This window comes from Hyposmocoma kahamanoa, unplaced genomic scaffold, assembly GCF_003589595.1.
Source record: "Hyposmocoma kahamanoa isolate Upper Pololo Valley unplaced genomic scaffold, ASM358959v1 160, whole genome shotgun sequence".
NCBI lineage: Eukaryota > Metazoa > Arthropoda > Insecta > Lepidoptera > Cosmopterigidae > Hyposmocoma > Hyposmocoma kahamanoa.
In genome coordinates this window covers 6,339,666-6,362,061 of record NW_020653575.1, presented here as the reverse complement: position 1 = coordinate 6,362,061, position 22,396 = coordinate 6,339,666, and the positions used below count along the sequence as shown (strand labels likewise).

At 35.9% G+C, this 22,396-nt stretch overlaps 2 protein-coding genes across 2 annotated transcripts in view; one reads left to right on the top strand and one right to left on the bottom strand.

Moving 5' to 3' along the window:
- The window catches only part of LOC113225468 (malate dehydrogenase, mitochondrial), an 11,431-nt gene extending 5,794 nt beyond the window's left edge, over nt 1-5,637 (bottom strand). Inside the window, exons 1-3 of the mRNA XM_026457785.1 lie at nt 5,480-5,637; nt 5,129-5,339; nt 3,371-3,648 (exon numbers count right to left, since the gene is read on the bottom strand). Of these exons, the coding sequence (XP_026313570.1) occupies nt 3,371-3,648; nt 5,129-5,339; nt 5,480-5,557 (567 nt within the window). The 5' untranslated portion in view covers nt 5,558-5,637. The remainder of the gene's footprint in view (nt 1-3,370; nt 3,649-5,128; nt 5,340-5,479) is intronic.
- A 436-nt stretch (nt 5,638-6,073) lies between these two features.
- LOC113225399 (vacuolar protein sorting-associated protein 45) lies at nt 6,074-21,351 on the top strand. The gene is made up of 9 exons (XM_026457704.1): nt 6,074-6,167; nt 7,564-7,762; nt 9,852-10,001; nt 10,974-11,233; nt 12,437-12,550; nt 15,192-15,332; nt 15,598-15,735; nt 17,564-17,821; nt 20,400-21,351. Exons 1-9 carry the CDS (start codon nt 6,075-6,077, stop codon nt 20,739-20,741), a joined length of 1,695 nt encoding a protein of 564 aa, XP_026313489.1. The 5' UTR covers nt 6,074; the 3' UTR covers nt 20,742-21,351.
- Nucleotides 21,352-22,396: the final 1,045 nt, after the last annotated feature.

Genomic DNA, 22,396 nt, shown 5'->3' with positions numbered 1-22,396 from the left:
ATTAATAATTATAACAAACTAGTGGAGTAATTTAATATAAAAAATAATTGAATATCATTTCAATAAAAACTTAAATACAATGAATAGCGACATCTCTAGCCGGGGCTGGTAGCTGTAAAGGTATTTGACTGGGTGACGAAATACTTAAGATTTCTCTTAGATGGCGGTACGGCTAAAAAGTCGTTGCAAAAAACCATATACAAAGACACGACAACAAACACAAATAAATTTTTTTCTGAGTGTTCGATCTTTGTATTAATAATTATAAAAAATAAATATGCTCAAATTTTTTTTGGTTTACTTATTGTATTTTAATATTATCAAAAACAAAATTTTACTTTTGATAATACCGCAGTAACATTTTGATAAAAAATACAGGTTTAGAAACAAACTAGATATCAAAAACATTCTAAATAGAACAAGTATCGGATTTAAACAAATCAACACAGAGGCAGCAATCTACGTTGATTGTTGAAGTGATTAGCAAACGTACCGTAATGCGACCTAGCGACTCGAATTACGGAATGTTAAAACAAACATTCTCCACAGGAAACAATGCCCAGTAACACTAGTCTCGTATTATAGTTAGGAAAATATTATCATGCTTATTTAATACGTAATTTTTTCATTGAAATATGACTTAACGCATATAAGCCTTTCTGTCTAGGTATTAATTTAGAAAGGCTGACAATTGTATTTTGAACCCTGAAATACGGCGTTAGTATTGACATTTTAAAATTATACAACATAGTGAGGTATCAAATTTGACTTGTTACTAAAATAAATTCGAAATATTGAAAATTATACTTTATACATTTCTACTTTCAAACAAACCAATGTTTCCGTTTCTTGACAGGTTCCATTTTTTCTGATTACTATACGTAGTGAAAACACGATTCCTAAACATTTTCACGATAGAAAAAAAAAACCCACAAACTTAGTTAGTAAATTTCGTTATAAAACATAACTGTGTAATAAAACAACTGATTGTTGGAAAAAAAAATTAATATTTTTATTAGGATTGTTAATCTGTCTTTTAGTCATATTATTGAAGATATATTACGACGAATATTTCTAGAATTAATACTCAGCTATCAAACACTGTTAACTTGGGCAATTACGTGACAGTCACTTTAAGTCCATGATACACACTTGCCTAATTACGTTATCACGAAATTGTACAAGATTTTTTGTCTTTATGAACATTATATCTAAGAGTTGTTCAAGAGATATCGAATTCTTTTGATGCTCTGTAGAGAGTGTAGAATGTGCATAAAACCTTCAATGTGTACTTTGATCGCGATATCAGTTGCACCTACCACTGTAACGTTTATTTTTGTCGCATCCGATCACGCGATTTGAATGGACTAAGACACGCGTGCAGTTTTAGACTTTTACAAAGGAAAAGGACACTTCTACCTTAACGTTCCTTTTAAAAGGGTAAAATCTTGTCATTTAAATCTATATTCGCTTCCAAACATTCTGTCACCGTATTAGATATACCACGTAATTAGGCGAGTATACTCTACCTCGAGATTTTACAAGAAAACTGCTGTAATTTTTTTTATATCAACTGAACTAAATAGAAAACGTATAATATATTCCACATACATTTTTCAAATGTCTTTCTTTCAGAATTTATTCTCTTTATTTCAGAATTTATTTTTTTAAAGCCAGTATCCCTGTCGCTCGACCCGCGCAATAGAAGCGATTTAGTACGGGAAAAATTTGAATTCGAGGTGAGGTAGCATCGATTCTTAGCACATAGCTCTCGGCAAAATAAATAGCGTTCTAGCAGCTCCGACCTCTGAAGAGTTAAGGAGACAATTAGGCTAAGAAATGTGTAGACTGAGTGGGTCACTATGTAAACACATAAACAAATAAAGATTTTAAAAAATTGTTAATTATTTTAAGAATAATCTCTAACAAACCATAAAAGTATAGAGTCCCACTACTTAGCACATGTCTCTCGAAATAATAGCACTACATTACAAAAGTCCATCATAACGCAATCTTTGAAATATTACATCAATATGCAATGAGCAGAGAGAGATAGTTTTATCACAATAGTGTGTTGACTCATATTTTTATCTACAGCTTTGATAAGCATTATCTTTATGATGTCAATGGCGTTCTATACTACAAATCGTTTTAGCAATTGTCAAATTAATCTGTACTCTATAGAGACAAGATAACTTGATTGCAATCAATGCTTGATTTACGGTATTAAAAAATATTATGATGTAATTTGTTGATTACACATAAGAAGGAAATAAATAAATAAATATTAGACAACATCGCATATTACGTTACTCTAAACCAAAGTAAGTAACTAAGGTACTTGTGTTATGAACATCAGAAACAACGACGGTACCACAAACACCCAGACCCGAGGCAATATAGAAAAGTTAGTTTTCTACGCTGATCCGACCCGCGACGGAACCCGGAACCTCAAAGATGGTGACACCATGAAAACCGATGTGCAAGCCACTTGACCACAGACGCCGTCATAAACGTATAAGTTATATATAGTTAGGTTCAGAATTTTAGGTTCTATAGTAAATAATTCGTTTTCGTTAAAATTGGAAGTTTCACCAACTAGTTCTGAAGGGGTTGAGATTTGACAGACGCGTACTTTCCGCTGCAGGACAGCTCGTGCCACTTCGAGCCCTTTATTAACATTTTGTGTGGTTTTATATCTCTAATAATATTATGCTTTAGTTAATTGTCAGTCCATGATTGTTTTTTTTCACCTCAGGTATGGTCTCCACAACAACAGTTCGTCGAAGAAGTTCTTTAACGTTGGCGTTACGCCATTAAGGAAATAATAATGTTTCCTGTCAGCTGTGACCTGGGACAAATTCATTGCGATAGGACATGTTAATGTTATATTAAATGTGGCATCCCCAGCTTCTACAGGCTGTATTCATTTAGCTTTTGATGCTTTGCTAATGAATCACTTGTATTGATTGGTCTCTTTATTGCACGTCGTCAAAAACACTGGGCCACAAAATACACGGGATGTTGCAATCCTTCTTTAGATATTTTATTCTTAATTAATTAGTTTTAGACTTTTATTTTGGCCTGTTTTCAGGATTTTATATGATCGGGTAATGTACGTCCTATTGTGTAACACATTAGCACATTCTGTAGACAATATCCTTAGGTGTACTGCGTATTTTTTTGAAACACCGTTATTTAATAATAAATATTAAACCATTTAATGTAGCAAAATAGTTTTCAAGCTTCTCCCTAGACTACAATGAAACGAATATAATATGCAATAATATTATAAACTTGTCAACAAATGAGGAAGGAAAAGTATTATACATATAACATGGACCAGGGACAGGATATACAAATTAATTACTTGGTACTTGGTGCAACGGGCTGGTATTCCGCAACTCGATGACAAAGCGCCTATTTTGGGTGTAAATAAATTAATAATTACCTTTGTTAAGATCTCCGAAGCAATAGGCACCATGGAGTTCACAGGGTTGGTGATGATTGCAAGGATGGCTTTAGGCGCGTTCTGAGCGACGCTCTTGGCGAGATCACGAACGATGGAGGCGTTTGTGTTGAACAGGTCGTCACGAGTCATGCCTGGTTTGCGTGGAACACCAGCGGGGATAACTACCACATCCGCACCTGGAAAAGGGGAGATTTTAAGGGTTACAGTGTTCATTTGAAGATCAGTTGGTGAGCAGCCTTGTAGTCTGACTTTGAGGTTACAGGGAATACAATAACTTGATGTAGCTAGAGAGCAAAGAGATTGGAAAAGCAAAACCATTTCAGAATGTCAAATCGTGGGTCATCTTCTATAGAGCCCTAGTCAGAAGTGTCTTGGAGTATTGCTTGTCGGTTTGGTCTTCTGTATATAACAGCCATATAGATAGGACAGAGGCTATTCAGCACAGATTCCTATGAGCTTTGTCTGTGAAAAGTGGTATATGTAAAACAATACGGGAATATGATTATCGCTTGAGCTACTTTCATATGGTTTCTTTGGAAAAACTTAGGTGGATGACAGATTTAAGTACACTGCATAAACTTGCCAATGGACTGTCTGATGGTGGCTTATTAGAGATGTTGCTGTTCAGAATTCTGACTCGGTCTGTGAATAATCAATGATTATTCACTATACCCCATACAAAGAATAATGTAACACAAAATAATCCTCTGTATAGGATATATGGGTATTACAATGAAATATGTTCTGATTGTGATTTTTTTAACTGCGGGGTCCCTACTTTTAAGAGGTCACTTCTTGCATTGTTGTAACATAAATAATGTATTTGTATTTTTGTATAATAATAATTAATTTAGCGTCAGTTTAAGTACTTTTGAATGTTGAGCACAGTTATAATTGGGCAGTAGGCATATCTATGCCTATTGTATTAATTTTTAAGTGTTTTTTTTTCTACATTGTTTGTATCTAACGTCTGTTACTGTGCCATAAATAAAAATTCAAAATAAAATGTAGCAGGTGGAAAAAGTGTAATGTAACTGGGTACTTGACTTTGAACTGGTTTTTAATATAATTTATATAAAATTAATCAACGTGTGTTCAACATAATTTTAAAGCCTATATTCGGAACTGTTATATACTGGTTATTAAATGAGGAAAGAATTCTAGTGAACAATAATTTCTTATTGGGCTTTGTAATTTAAACAATTTCAGGTGAAAAAGTGATGATTTTAGTGGAAATACATGCATAAAAGATATTGTAATTTTTTTATTTCTTGAGATTTTGATGGCCTTGTTCAGTTCCCAGGTTCGATCCCTGATATAACCAACCATAAAACACACACAAACAACAGTCACACCAGCTAACATAACCAAAATAACCAATTGATATAAACATTACTCTAACATTGACCATAAATCAATTTATTTTTAACAAAACCACTGGAAAAACACTTCAAATTCATAGAAATATCAAATTACACCAACTTGTAGCGTAAAAACACTATAAACAACCTCTATAACGCCTGTTTACAGCCAAAAATAACCTGAAAACATCTAAACTTTATACCACACCTATCTATGATTACTGTTATGTAACACTTAGAATATTCCTACAGCAATGTTATTCCGACTTTTTAGGGTTATTTAAGTGTGTAGTACCTTTAATAGCTGCGGATAGTTCTTCTGGGCCTTTATGGCCAGTGACCTTGGCTGGAGTGTCCATGTGCGAGAGGTCCACTGCCACGCCTGGAGTTACCGGCGCGATATCGTACAGAGCTAGCTGGGTCACCAGGGGATTCTGCTTCAAGAGCAGGGCCAGGGGCTGGCCGATACCACCAGATGCGCCGGCCACCACCACTTTGAAATTCCTCTGGAAAATTGCATTATCATTGAAATTCACGATGATGTTGAGATATAATTGGAAATGCTACTAATAAGGAAAATATGATATGTATAATGCTGTATTTTTGGTACCACGTCCCAATAAATAGTGTATTATGAAATTATTACCTGCGAGGTTGTGGAGAAGTTTTTGGCGCCATTCTGGGCGGCCACGACTGTGACGGGCTTCAGCACACGGGAGAACATTTTTGCAATTTTATATTAATGAAAGTTACCAAGTTATAATGTAAATTATAATATTCGGCAAAAACTTCCACCTGACCCAGCTGACCTTTGGTGATAAACTAGTGATGTAACTGCATACTTTGCGCTGTCAAACTATGCGTCACATAAATTACCGTAAAAACGTAATAAAAAAAAAATCGATTGATTGAAACTCGAAAAATCGATTCTTGTTGTCTATATTTCGACTTAAACTCCAGGAATCGTTCAAAAACAATCATTGACTTGACAGCTATTTAAATCTTATCAGATTTTTTAAGATCTTATAAGATGAAAATAATAGAGCATTTTTATTTGGAACGGAACGCAGCTTAGAGGATGGAAAAAAATAAAGAACGCAGTTACCATTTGTCACTAAGGCTGTCATAGTCTGAATGGGCGAGAGAAAAAGAAGAAGAAACATTTCGATTTCTAAAAATTTTCGAGTAAAAACTAAATGATTTTATTGTAATTTTGCTTAATAAAGGAAGAAAAAGCCAAAATGAATGTGATACAAGCTGTGAAATTGTATATAACAAAGATGACGGAAGAAAGCGGCCCAGGCATGAAAGTTATTGTTATGGATAAGGAAACAGTGAGTTATTCCCCTATAATACTGGATTTTAGTCTGAATTGTTTTAAACGGGTCTCTGAATTACAAATAAGCCTTGGTATTTCCATGATGATACATATTTCTTAGCACAAAGCTTGGTTTACTTTGCGACTTTCAGCCAAACCTAATTTTCAGAAAACCTATGACTCAGAAGTTAAAACTAGTAACTTATTTTTTTCTTATTGGTTTGCGGTTTTCTGTTTTGTTATTTGAAACAATGCATTGCACAGCACCGAAGGTCCAGACGCCTTTTTGATAACTTGAGAGGAAAATCTATCTGCAATAAGCATTAAAAGAATTTATAACAAAGTAAAAAAAGCCTTGTAAGTGTACCCTTCAGTACCGTTTAACCAAATGTTTTCACAGTAACAAATATAGTAATTGCTATAACAATTGATTTAGAAATAACTTTGAAATAAAATGAAAGAATTTTGTTGAATTCTTACATGTCCATATATAGTGTTAGTAGGCGCTTAGTAGGGAATACTTAAGGCTGTCCTACCTTCCTGGTACCACGTAAGAAGACTGTTCGTGCTGCCCCACAGGTGCTGACCAATGACCAGGTGCTAAATTTACAGTTCACCTTGTTGAAGCAATAGCTGGCAATTACACCTGCAAAAGCATTGTGTAGCCTTTTAAACTTTGTCGAATCCTCCAGCATATAGAATGTGACCCATTGACAAGCATTTTATTAACATTTTATTAACAGTTGTTGAAATTAAAAATGTTCTATTCAAAAGTTTCGCCTTCACAATTTTTTCTTAATATTTTTGTTATTGAATGATCAGGCATGGTGAAATTACAAGCACATGGGTCTTGTCAGCTTATGTCTCAGGGTGAAGGGACATAGTGGCAGTGCCCCTCAGATCTTTTCGATTTAAAGCTCCGAGCGGCATAGCGACTGTTATGGACAGGCGTGTAGCTTAACCACCTGGTGCACGACTTGTTCGTCCCGCCACTTGATATTATAAAAAATATCAGACATCACAATGTTTAGTTTTTTAATTAATCAATCTTTGACATTAAACATATCTTAAAATGTTCCTCATGTAATAATGTCACGTTATTTTCAGATACTGTACAATTGCATTGACACAATTTATTATTATTATATTGTCATTGGAGTTTTGTAGGAAGAGCGAAAGCGCCATTTCGACAAATTTCACGGAAAAAAGGTTTTAATTTTTCACAGCTGTCTTAAAATATTTACATCTTGTTTTAAAACTTAAACTTAATTAAACCAAAATTTAATTTTAAAACAGGATGTAAATATTTCAAAACAGTCGTTAACTTTCGTCTTTTCTACAAGACACCGATTTTGTATATTTATGACTACACACACATAACATGTAAAAGTAAAACAGCAATTTTTTTGTAGACAAGTATAGTAAGCATGGTATTCAGCCAGTCAGAGATTCTGCAAAAGGAAGTGTATCTATTCGAGCGCATTGACAGCCACACCAAATGGGACAACTTGAAGCATATGAAATGCATTGTCTTCGTTAGACCTACATCAGAGAATATTGCTTTGCTATCTAGGGAACTCAGGTTCCCTAAATATGGAGTGTATTTTATATGTAAGTCCGATACATTGTAGATTTAAATTCAAAATATCTTTTTTTTATAAGTAAGACTTGAAATTATCAATTGACTACACACTATTATGCTCAGGCCACACAAAGGCGGCCACGGAAGCATTCCAGGCGCGGGAATTTATGTAATGTACGGGTTCATATAAACTCACACATTACAAAAATTCCCGCGCCCGCAATGCTTCTGCGGCAGTCTATGTGTGGCCAGATCATTACTCTTTGCCTAATTGCTTTTAATAAATTAATATTTAGGAAATGAAACTATTTTCCGGATTTAAATCGCGTATATTTGTTTTTTCAAATAAACCGACGTTTCGGGCCTTTTACAGGTCCCACGTACGCGAAATATACGCGATTTAAATCCGGAAAAATAGTTACATTTTTTATGTGTAACAATTGCGAAAACCTAAGAACTCGAAATTAATATTTGTTCACATTTATTGTAGGTAGAAATAACCTGATAGTGCTAAACAGATAGACCACTTTCATAGATTTTTGTTGTAGATAGAAACTGTACACCTTTTGTGTGCTTTTGTTGCGCCATAAACTTAACCCTCATAAATGATTTTTAACCGACTTCAAAAAAGGAGGAGGTTCTCAATTCAACTGCATTTAAAATAGAATAGAAACCATTTATTACAAAACGTCTCATTGAAAAGAAATTTAAAAAAAAGGTAACGCTAAATTAAAAAAACACAATTTAAACAAAAAACGCGATTTAAATCCGGAAAAATAGTTTCATTTCCTATGTGTAACAATCGCGAAAACCTAAGAACTCGAAATTAATATTTGTTCACATTTATTGTAGGTAGAAATAACCTGAAAGTGCTAAACACATAGACCACTTTCACGTCAAAAAGGGGAAGGTTCGTTCAAATTGGACTGTATTTTTTTATTGATTATGTTACACGATTTGGTAAGTTGATGAAAATATTACCTGTAAGGTTAGCAAACTAGGGGATGAATCCGGTTTCAATCATTAAAATCACTTCACAAATCGCGTAATATACACAAAAAAAAAAAGAAATCAGCATCACAGCCTTTTCTCGGCGGTGACATTAGCTGAGTGGATTCTTTTACATAAGACACAGCCGCACACATGACATCTATTTAGTATGTACACAATACTGGTTTGTTATTTTATTTTTGTTTTAATTTAGCTTTATATATTTTTTAAATTTCTTTTCGTTGAGACGTTTTGTAATAAATGGTTTCTATTATATTCTATTCTAAGGGTCGTATTCCAGAACTCTACTCAATACTCGAGTCAGGACTTGAGTATTGCAGTGAGCACTGAAAATCATACTCAAGTCCTTACCATTAGGGTCGTATTTCCAGTGCTTCAAATCATACTCAAGTCTGCTCAAATCCTGTCTTGAGCATTGAGTAGAGTTCTAGAATACGACCCTAAGTGCAGTCGAACTGAGAACCTCCTCCTTTTTTGAAGTCGGTTAAAAATCGTACGACAAAAATCATAATCATTACAGAATGACCACGAAAGTCTTAAGAATATGAAAAAACGATTGCCAAATCTTGTTTTGGATCCAATAGACTAATTTTAGTTTGTCTTCAAATTACACGATTATAGAAGCGCTGTTCTACCAGTGTTGTCGCGAATATCAGCCCGCATCCGCGGATAATCAGCATAAATTAAAATGTCCGCATCAGCATCCATATTCATCGATGCTGATATTCAGTGTTAGAGTCGGAACATGACTTAAAAGGCACGCGGAATAATTTACAAACTTTCCAGAAACAGACTGCAAGCAGATAAAGCAGCTCAACTGTTTTTTTTTATTAAATTTTTCTTTGATAAAACTCTGCAACGATTAAGCTAGGCAAATTGATTCCTTTTTTAACAAATGTCACAAAATCATTGAAATAACCTTTTATTACCATACCAAACAAAATAGAATGCTTTTTTTATGTAGGTAGATTCAGTACGTAAGCATGTATGTTTTTCGAGTTTTGATGTGTAGAAAACCTGCATCAGCAACAACCCTGGTTTCTACAAGCGTCTAATTTGAAGGCGCTCTTTTTCTATTGAACAATTTATTTCAATTTTATGTTATAGATTTCAGCAACGTAATATCAAAGGCAGACATCAAGACATTGGCCGAGTGTGATGAGCAGGAAGCTGTCAGGGAGGTACAGGAGGTCTTTGCGGACTACCTCGCTGTCGACAGACATATTTTCTCCTTCAACATCGTGGGCTGCTTACATGGTATTTTATTACCTCATAGCACACCCCAAACTCTCCATACAATGGTGGAAACTTATTTACCTACTATTACTACGTATAGCAAGGCGCTGCCTGCACACACGCAATTGTGTGCAGACAAGTAGTAGGATTATCCATCACTTCCTTGAATTATTTACTTTCTGGTTTAACCTGCACAGTGACTTTGTAAGAGCAAATGAATGTATTGTATATATAAATAATATGATCGTTACGTATACTAATGATTTTATATTATTAATGTGATATTAAATTGATTTTAAACTGCCTCTATGGCTGAACGGTTACCACCCAGGTTCGATTCCCGGGCCGGGAGAAATATTTGTATGGCCTACATTTATTTATCTCGTGGGTTTGGGTGTAATGTGTGGTTGTCTAAGGGTCGTATTCTAGAACTCTATTCAATGCTCAAGTCAGGATTGCACTGACAACACAAGCACTGGAAATACGACCCTAATGGCAGGGACTTGAGTATGATTTCGAGTGCTTTAAACAATACTCAAATCATGAATTGAGCATTGAGTAGAGTTCTAGAATACGATCCTATGTGTGTGTTCATGGCACCCGCGACACAGGATTTTCCCAAGTGCGGGGTTATGTTGAGTGTGTGCGTTATTATTATTATGTATTAAATATTAAATCAACAGTAAATTACACCAGTTAAGTTAAACGAAGTCAAATAAGTGACTCAAACAAAGGCCTTAACATAATAAGAGATGAATATTTTATTTTAATAATACAAAAATCACATCAAAATCGTACTTATCGAACGGTTCGCTGGCAGCCTTGTTGCCGTTCCGTCAATGTGACTGCTAGGGAGGGGTGGAGATTGCCCTTTGTCATTACTTTTTTATTCTCTGCTTATAGCACATTAAAAGTAATACATTACCTAACTTACTATTTAAACTTACTATTTTTAGTGCCTTTTGGACCAATACTTAACTTCTACTTCACCAGGTCGTTCATGGAACCAGCACCATCTTCAGCGCTGTGCTCAAGGCCTATTCGCCCTACTCATGTCTCTGAAACGACGCTGTGTGGTCCGCTACGAAGCAGCTTCAGAACCATGTGCTCGATTGGCCGAACGCGTCAGAGACCTGCAAAGACGTGAAGCGGTGCTTATTGATAACAATATACCGTTCAATGGAGACATTCCGACGCCGCAATTGCTGATTATTGATAGGAGAGATGATCCGGTGACGCCGCTGTTGAATCAGGTTAGAACTATTGACCTCGACGTCTGGCCTCATCTTTTTGGAAGACGGAGTAAAATGAAATTTGTAGGGTTGCCAGTTTCCATAAAATTTGAAATAGTCATGTAGTCGTTATCGACATTTTATTAATCGATTCTGAAAGATTGCCAAAAGTGTCTAACTTGGGAATGTTACGACGTTCTAATGATTACTAATTACGTTATTGTCTCCTTCATTCTTACTTTGACAGCTACTACTAGTATCAAAATAATTTTTTATTCATATACATTTTAACAAAAACGTGGATTTGGTTATCTTATTGCATTAAAATGAAAAACTTTAAAATGTTTCTTGTATTTTTAATAGACAGTTCTAAATGCAGTGTATGTATGTAGGAAGGAACTTACAAAAATTGGAAATCCAAATGAGCCTATGCCCAGTAGTTGGACGATTAATGGACCGATGATGATTGAAATTAAAGAAATGTCAAATTTGTTGTATTTATTGCATGCGTAACCCATATTCAATCGATAGTCGATGGAATATTTACCGACTGCAATCACTAGCTGCTTGTAAGTGGGCAACACTTTTGTGCAGTAAATGAAAAAAAAAAATCTCAAATTTTGTGCAGTGAACTGTCATTTTACTCCATATTCAAAAGAGACAGACTAACACTCATTGTCGCGTCCAGCCTCCATGGATGATGACCAGGAGACTGACTGATTACAAAGACTGACTGAAGAAGAAGTTCTGACTTGACTGCTGCGCTGACAGTATCAGGACGACTTTCTACTACATACAATGTACAGAGAAATAGATGGACTATACACTCAGCTTAAAGATGAATCAGGGGGCTACCGACATCCGTCCGAAACAATTAGTGTCAAATAAGTATTATTCATTCGACTAAATTAAAAGACAAGAATCAAGTATGAAGCTTCATTCGCATCACACGTCTTTTCATTTGGTCAAGTATTGCTTATTTGGCAGTAATTGTTTCGTTCGGATGTCGGACGGAGATCGACAGTAGTCCCTCAGATCTCAAAATTATCCGCCGAATTAACGTCCTCATCAGAGCCTCAGTAACTGCTCATGACAGCTGAGATCCAGGCCCATCTGGATGCAGTCAATGACCAACTATTAAAAAACATTTCTAAAAGTATGATGTGATTTGTTCTCTAACAAATAAACCTTGGATCTTCTCAAGTTTCTTTTCTAATTTTCCAGTGGACGTACCAAGCGATGGTGCACGAGCTGCTGACGATAAACAACAACCGCGTGAGCTTGGCGCACTTCAAAGAAGTAGTTCTCTCTTCGGAACAGGACGAATTTTATGCCAAAGTAAGGACATGATTTTACCGTTAAGAGTCTATACTACCTGGTTGGTTCCGCACAACAATGAAAGTGTTAAATCGTCAGGAAAAAAATAATAATAAAATTGAGAAGAAACTTATCTCGAAATTTTACAAGAAAACCGCGGTATTCAATACTGCCGTCCACTAACAAAAACGCGGCTAAGTGACAAATGGTCAAATGACCGTTTTAAATAGAAAAAAATAGAGCACAAAATTGTCTTTTAAAAACAGTTAAAATTAGTTAACCTGTTCGGCTTATCGGAACTTACCCTAACAACGCATAGCTGGAATATCATTAAACAATTTCAATATTCTGAAATGAACCGTATTAGTACGGGAAACGTTTGAAACGAGCGGTAAATGGGTGATAAAACTTTCATAGATTTCTCATAGATGGCGCTACGACTAAAAAGTCGTTGAAAAACCAAATACGACGCAAGCACATAGAAAAATTCGTGAGGTCCGCTGGGTCGTTTCGTGGCTTAGTTGGTATAGCGTTTTCGTGATGTCCGCTGGTTCGTTCCGTGGCTTAGTTAGTAGAAGACGTCGGTTCGAATCCGGCCGGATCGAATGATTTTTTTCTGAGTGTTCGATCTTTGTTTTAATAATAATGACGGGTTAATTCATTAAGTTTTCTAGCGGTTTTTAACCCACTAAAAAAGGAGTATGTTCTCAATTCGAATGTATTTTCTTTTTTTATGCTAAGCGATTCTGATGATCCTTCTTTTGTTGGAAAGAGGGTCAGTCTTTCCAACAAAAGTCAATCTTTCCTCAGTATTGGTTACATTTAAATTTGAAGGAAATATTCCACCTCTAAGGGTGGCAAAGTAGGTGACGTCAATAGAACTTGGCAAATAGATGTAGTTCCACGAATTTTTGAGGCCGGTTTGTTGTTTGGCATATTATTATTAAATTACATTATTCTTGTGAAACGCCGTGGTAGCAAAAAGAAATTTAAAAATTTTACGAAAAATGACAAAAGTTATTTCACATTACGAAAGCTAAAATTTTTATATTGTAAAATTATGCACCTTAGTAAATTCTAACCACAGCGACATCTTAACATTATTACTTATTTAAAAATCTAGTATATTTACTTATACAGCTCTTATATAATATTATTCCTAAGCCAAGTGTCGTCTAACAAATGTGGTACAGATCCTTTTATTTGTTGATTCTAATATTTGTATTAACTTCTTTGGTACCCTGTTTAACTCATCTGGAAGTACAAATGACCATATTTTCGTACCATATACATTGTTATAATTTGGAAGTTTAAATGCACGATTGTTATGCAATATTCTTAGTCTTGATGGTCTTTTTTCCTTCTCCAAATATGGAACTTTTTCGTGGCACTCTGATACAATTGTTAAACTTACTTTATCAAACCTAATGATTTTACCTATTGCCTCCCAAGCAGAGGCCGTGGGTTCGAAACCGGGCTTGCATCCTTGAGTTTTCGGAATTTATGTGCTAAATTTAATTTGAAATTTACATTGACTTACAATTATATGGACGTCGGGTCCGTGCTAAAAAGTGTCCGAACTTATAGGGCGTTAAAATCGTATACAGAGCGTCATTCACGCTTTAGTCTTCGTTTGTTCGACTGACAGCGAAGCAAGCAAAATTAGACAGTACTGCGATGTTATTACAATTTAAATTCAACGTTTTAGCTTTTTCATATTCCTTTACATGTCACTACGTTTAAGTAGGTTGACTTGGGACATTTTTTTCGTGGTTTTTGTATTAGACCCGTCGTCCATTTATTTGTAAGTCAATGGAAATTTACCATGAGCTTTTCAGTGAAGGAAAACATCGGGATGAAACTTGCACGTCGAATAAGGTTCACAACCCTCGGAAAACGTGTGAAGTCCCTTAACGCATATTGTACAACCGCTTACCTGAGAGGAGACCCGTGCTCAACAGTGGAACGCATAGATACCTTAGAGTTGAGACGAATGGCGTTGTTACTTCGACTCTATAATATATATTTAAATTGTGATGAAATTGACAATCCGGAAGAGTCCCTGACAAATACTTGCGCCTTTGACAACAGCCTGTATTTGCGATAGGCACTGCGCGCTGTAATGCTACACAACATGCCCCTGCTCATAGGGCGTTATTGGCCAATGCCGTGATTGCTCGTCACCAAGATATACATTTATTTATAAGGAAGTTATGTTCGCATTAATCGAATAAGAATGTAAAATTTATTATTTATTTTATATATTAATTATCTTAGAAAAAAAACATTCCGTTCCAAACATTTTGTAAAATTAAAAATAAGGTATTTAATTAATAACTATTGTAACTATAGTGAAAAAATAGGGTGGTTTGCATTAATATTAGACATAACTGGTTGAAGACTGTACCACCTCAGTCAACCGTGACCATGGGACCTGTAAAGGGCCCGAAACGTCGGTTTGTTTGAAAAAACAAATATACGCGATTTAAATCCGGAAAAATAGTTTCATTTCCTATGTGTAACAATCGTGAAAACCTAAGAACTCGATATTAATTATCTTTTTTAGTAGTTCTAATCTATGTCGTTTTGGGAAACTGTGCATAGAGCTATGTAATAAATAAATAAATAAATAAATGTGTTGATGATAACATTTTTTTTGTAGAATCTCTATTCAAACTTCGGAGAAATCGGACAAACGATGAAGTCCCTCATGGACGAGTTTCAGAAGAAAGCCAAAAGCCACCAGAAGGTTGAGAGCATTAACGACATGAAGAACTTCGTCGAAACGTATCCACTGTTTAAGGTACACTTAGTTATACCACATAGAAAGAAACACTTAAAAGTTTGCTTTTTAAAATAAGCAATCTTTTCATAATAATTTTATTAACAAAAACAAAACTCTTGTTTTAAAATAATTGTACATGAAAGTAAGTAGACATCTTTTTTGTATAAAACTTTACACAGTATAACTTTATTACTTGAGTCAAATTTTGTATTATTATACTTCAACGACATGGGTCAGCTCGGTAAACAATGGCATATACCTACATTTTGTACGATTGTTGCAGAAAATGTCAGGCACGGTAACGAAGCACGTGACAGTGGTTGGTGAACTGTCATCGTGCGTTACGAGACACAATTTACTAGAAGTGTCCGAGCTCGAACAAGAGATTGCTTGCCAGAGTGATCACTCTAAACATTTGCAGGTAAGATGTTCAAACTTAAATAATCTTTATTTTATAGGTAAGCAAATTACACTTGAAATTGTTACATTGATTAAACATTACTATTAATTCGTAAGGCGAATTCTCCTGAGAAGAATGAATAAGAAACTAGCGCTTGCTCTTTGAATGAATTTATCATTTTTAATGTCATATTTAATGATTACTTAATAAATAATAAAGTCGAACAATGCATAGCAATAATCGTTCGATCTGACTGGCTCGAACCAGCGTCTGTTGCCACACCGGGGCAACCCGATTCAGCAAGATGTGCTTGTTGCAGTTCTTAGTAACGGTGTTTTTGCCATTAGCGCCATCTGTGAGAAATTTGTGAAAGTTTCTTCACAAACTTTTACAGCAACACGAGGCTGACGAGAGATGTCGCTATATTAATTGCAATATTTAAAAACATTATGATATTCAATAAAGTAAAAGAAACTAATGGAGTTTAGTAGCAGTAGAGCTCCTTGTGAAAGAGTTCGTCCGGGGAAGTACTGTCTCGTCACACCTAAGGTTCTATCATAATGTAAAATACATATGCGACATTCTTTCTATCACAACAGCTTTTAAATAGAGCATCTTTCTTCGCGTACACTTCTTCTAGCTCCGTTCTACTTCATAGGATTACTATAATTGTCCTAATAGGTCCTTGACCTCATATAATCCTCTGGATCTGAACTAGTGGGATGCTCTGATCCCTATAATGAGCCGCCACACACACGCCTACAGCCCTTCCTCTGCCACCGCTTCATGCCACCTTATACCTTTAGTACAAGTGGCCGGTCTCCTAATTCTGTTACTGATTCGTTATACTCTATCTTCAGGCTGTGTAGTCAACAAATACTGTATTTATGTTGGTAACAAGCATTGTGCAAACTTACCAACTGTAGTGTCGACCAACCAGTGCATTCCCAGCAGACGCCTGTTATCTCACCTTCAGAATTTGAGACACTTGGACTGCCGTGTTGGTTCCCTACTCTTAGGAATCACAACAGTCCCATATCATTCTACATAAGTTTTGTTTATAGTGCTCCCCCTATCAACCTCTTGGTTATGCTGGAAGGGCACTATGACCTGTGCGCGCACAGGAACCTTACAAGTTCAGGTTCTGACTCCAGATCAGCCAGTGTACAGGGTTGTCACAGACTTCTGTCACTTGACAGAGGTCTGTGACTTCATCCGGTTCTTCGAGAGGCTCGGGTGAGCCGCCCCGGGTGCACGTACAGTACCCTACCTATTTTCCAGATAGGTACCGGAGCTGTAGGCACGTTCACTCCCGTTGCGCATTGCACAACTAGCGGTTGCCACTTCTAAGCCGTCGACTCTGAATCTTAGGTATCACAACAGACTAAATTTATGAATGCTTGATATTTCAAAATTAATACTAAATGGCGACTTAATTCGCGACATTCTGCCACCTAACCTATTTCTGCCGCCAAGCAGTAATATGAGAACATGAGACTTGTGCCTCATGGGCTGTGCCTCTCATCTTTGAGATTTAAGGCTCTAAGTGGCACTGCAATTGTTATTCAGACAGGCGTGTCGCTTACCACCAGGCGCACGACTTGTTCGTACCGTTACTTGATATCGTAAGAAAAGAATACAAAAAAGAGTAGTTATACGAAAAATATCTGAATAAATCATGGCAATAAAAACATGACAGGACAGAACAGAACAGAATATTCAATGAAATATAGCGACATCTCTGTCAGTCTTCTGGTAGCTCTAAAGGTAAAGAAACTTTCATACTGTACTCAATAACTTAATTTACGTATAACATTCGTGTTAACCAAAACGTTTTGACTACCAACAGCGGCTCAAAAACCTACTTTCCAATGAAAGCGTACGACACCACGACGCAGCAAAATTGGTTGCACTATACGCCCTACGCTACGAGAAACACGCCAGTAACGCTCTACCGTCGTTGATCGACGCGCTGAAATCTCGTGACACGCCCGAACAGCTGGTGCGAGCTGTGGTCAATTTGGTGGAGTACGGAGGCGCCCATGCCAGGCAGAGTGACTTGTTCGGGCTTCAGGACGCTGTGAAGATAACCCAGAGGCTTTTTAAGGTTAGAAAATTATTCTATATCGTACGTTCAACAATAAAGTGACAATGATGAGAGAAAAATGCAACATTATACTCTGTCCAACTATTTATTTAACTTTAGACATATGCATGCCATCACTCTATAAGCTATGGGATGTGCTTACCGTTAGAAAACTATTTCTTTGTAACACTGTCCACAAAAAGCACTCCCTACTTGCATTTGATCCTAATATCACCAAGGATAAACGTAGAAAGGGCACGGTCTGCCAATCCCATTCTGTTAACACCAATTTTTCCCAACATTTCTTCTGTTTCCTCGCTCCCTACTTGTACAACAAATTAAATACACTTTTCTTTCTACGCTCTCCCAAAATCTCTCTGCAAAAAAACTGTATCCCATTTGATTAAAACCCAAAATTATGAGGAGACTGGGTAACTTCTTCTTATCCTTAAATAAAACATCTCTCATTTAACTGTTCCCAAGTCGTAGTTCTCTCGCCTTAACACATTCGCACACTATACATTCCACACACCCCATACGTACAATTCTTACACTCCTAATCAGTAACACATTCACCTTATAAACACTCCCTCACCCATTCTCACACTTTTCATATTGTGAGTTTACTTAGTGTTAAACCTTGAGAGGGTTCTTTTAAATAATAAGTTTAGTTCACTAGTACCTTTATTATTCTAAATCAGGAATATTCCACTAACTTTTATATATTTTATCCTTTGTCACAACCTCTGTGCCACAACCAAATTGCTCAACTGCAGAGTGGAAGCCTGGTGACCCGTAATTCAGGTTTTTCTATACCTATCTCGGGCACCAGTCTCTCACAAAACTGTCTGACCAATTTTTAGTCTTGTATTTTAACCTTAAGTTCCTTACTCTTAAGCCTGTTTTGTGATTGAGAAATAAATAAAACTTCATTCATACATTCATTCATTCATCGACAAAAAATGAAATGCTTCCTGGACTCTTATTTTTTAATTTTAGTGAAGCAGCGTGCTCTTTAGCTCCGATATTTATCAAGCCAACAGGTTATGTAACGAAGATTATTCAAGTTGATGAATGTTGGTACCTACCTATCTAATAAATTATAATGAAATGAAGTAAATTATAAATATTTTATTGTTTATTATAATTAATCGTCCGATTCTTCTCTATATGAACGGGAATCAATATTTGAATCCTCATTAACATTCATTATGAATTCTCGAGTACACAAATTGTCAAAGGCAACGCCACGATCCCAATCAGACAATATCTTCTTTTTGGAACCCACTTAAATTCACGATTAAAACTTCTTCATAAGTAAAATCGATTGTTATAAAAAATCGAATCGGAAGCGCATAAGGACATCACTAATTGGTTAGATTCGAGCTGTCAAAAGTTAATCATAATATGGTTGGACAGAGTATAAGTAATGGTTAAAAAACGTTATAGACTTTAGTCACATATGACTGGTGTCACGTACATAATAAACAGCGTTTTATTCGCAATCGCATGTTCTGCAGTTATACTCTTTAAAATATTTGTCCATCTTGGAAATGTGGTTAATGAACTTCTAAAGATCTGATGAGGACGAAAAGTTAGGTGTAAAAGTAGCTTAAAATTACATGGAGCTAAAGGGAATAAATATGACATGTTAAGGTTACAATTGTTCCATGTGGAATAGAGCACATGGAACTACTGACAATATTATTTCCGAGATCACCACACTTATTAACGTAAAATCAATTAAGAGCAGGCCAAGAAAGGCTTTATTTCTATGCAATAAGAGCGTAAAATACGTTGCGTGCTTCGCTTCTGCTGGGACCACAGGTGCAAAACGTACAAATTTTTTTCGCTCTTATTGCATGCACATAAACTTTTTTCTTGGAAGAATCCTTGAAAAACGTGAAGCCCTCATTTATCTGCCTCTGTGGCTGAATGGTTAACATGCTGCCATAGCATGACTGCCACGCAGAGGTCCCAGGTTCGATTCCCGGGCCGGGAGAAATATTTGTATGACCTACATTTGTTTCTCTCGTGAGTTTGGGTGTGATTTGTGGTTGTCTATGTGTGTGTCCATGGTACCCGCGGCACAGGGTTTCCCTAGTGCAGGGCTATGTTGACTGTGTGCGTTATTATTATTATTGGGCTATGGTCGTTGTCTCTGCCTACCCCGCTGGGAAAAGGGTGTGAAGTATATGTAAGTGTAATTTTGACCCTACTGTCGGTAAATTCAAATAGTGGAATTTTTTTTTAAATTTGAAAATTTGGAAGGCTCATATTAAGTTCTACGTTTAGAAATATCTTTTGCAGTTTTATTTAGCGTTAAATTTTTCCATGACCCAACACTAGATGATCCACTCACTTTCCTGTAATGTATATCCAAAGCAAAACATTGGAACATCAAACGTGGCCAAATTTAATACAACGATTAATATATTGCATTGTTCGCTTTGGAAAGCCGTGTATGATAAAATATCATTAGTGAAGAAAGGGTTGAAACTTTTTCGCTTTTTTAATTTGGTCTTTTTAAATTTGCAGATTTCCGAATAGTTGCGGCTCTGCCATTTCAAGATCCTCAATTTGGTTTTAAATGTTTCAGGGTTTAAGCGGCGTGGAAAATATCTACACTCAACACAATCCACTCTTAAAAGACACACTAGAAGATCTGATCAAGGGAAAACTTCGGGAAAATCTCTACCCAACATTAGGTGGCGACGACGGATCCTATAGCAGAAGACCACAGGATGTCATTGTATTTATTGTAGGGGGCATCACTTACGAGGAAGCTTTCTGTGTACACCAAGTCAATCAGAACTATCCCGGAGTCAGAATAGTGCTTGGAGGTACAACAGTACACAATTCCACGTCCTTTTTGGAAGAGGTAAAGTCGGCTATGCAAGGAGTGCATAGGATTCACACTAGGCATATTAAAAATGTTTAACTCCGTATTGCCTCTCTTTGATCCACGAGAGAACATTGACATATCCTCCTGTACACCACGAATGGACGTGTAGGGGAATTAAGCAATATTCGACTTACATTGCAGACGCATGCGCGACATTAATTGCATTACACAGGGTTATTTGTAAAATGCTAACAACTTTACAAAATATAATAAAGAGTGGCTGAATGAAGATATACATTTCTCACAGGCGGCTATGGCAAAAAAGTCTTAAAACAAAAAAACAAAGATTGACAACAAACACCATAAACACAGAAAAAATCCTAAGGTCCGTTGGTTCGTTACTTGGCTTAGTTGGCATAGAGTCTGACGCGGTTTGCTATAAGATCTTAGTGTTAATAAATTTACCAAAAATAAACAAAGTTTTTGTATAGTCTGTTCCAATACATTATCAACAAAAAGTAAACAATCCTGTTTGGTTAAAATTCTAAAGCAATCACCCAATAAGTCGAGTAAGTATATTTCGAAGATTTCTACTTGATATCTCATCACTTTTCCTAACAATATTCGTTTGAATGGCATCGTAAAATCGTATTGTAAAATGGTAGTTCAAAAGTGAGGTTATTTTTCATCTATACTTCCATGAGTTGTCTATGGTTGCATAGTGCTAAACAAAAAAAATTCCGTTCATTCAATTAGTTTTTGTAATCGATTGGTAAATCGAAAATTTCAATCGCATCCGAACGAGTATCTAAGTGTAAATATTTGGAGGATTTAAAATTAAGATTTCGGAAATTTTAAATATATGCTTGTAAAGGTTATGTATTTTTACTATTCATGTAAGGAAATCCGCTAGTATGACTCAATTAAACAAATTGATTCATTCAATTAATTAATCGATTTTTAGTTTAAAACAATTGGCCATCACTAACCGTCTATGGTCAGGTCAATGATTCGTTTGTTTACTTTTTGTTTAAAATGGATTGAAACGAAGTATATAGCACAGCACTTTTTAGATCAGAGGCCCGAGTGTAAATTTGTAATTATTAAAACGTAACTACCGCGTTTGCGTTAAGATTTTTATTTATATATTTATAGGGTTTAAATTAAAATCTTAACACAAACGCGATAGTTAAGTTAACATATTTCAAAACTTACACTAAGGTCCCAGTATTTGATAGTAAGGTAGCTAGTTCAAACGTGCACACCACCCCACCCCCGCTCCTACGTTTTGCACCGAGCTAGTATTTATGTTAGCTCTTTCTTTTGTTAACGCATAGAGGTATCACCGTTTAGTTTTGTAGTCATGGAACCCTCTTAAAATTTCAAAGACCCTACGGACCCTTTCGGAAAGATGATGAAGACGGAAGGCTCGCGGATTTAATTGACGTGCTTCTGTATTGCTCACTACAATAATGGATGACCGTCAAGGGCATTAAAATTTAAAAAGGTCACGCGCACACATCGAGTACATAACCAGAAATAGAGACGAAATGTCGTTTAATTTGTTTGAAAACTATTCTGCCATAAATCATTACTGTGATAACTGCGCTCCGATTGGCCAGCCTGAATTCGGAACAAATGACGGGTGTCGTCAATTGTTTCACTTCAAATCGACCAGTTAACTTGAGCTTTGCTATAATGGACGAAAATTGCAAAATTACTTATTTAATTACTGATGAAATTTGATTCTG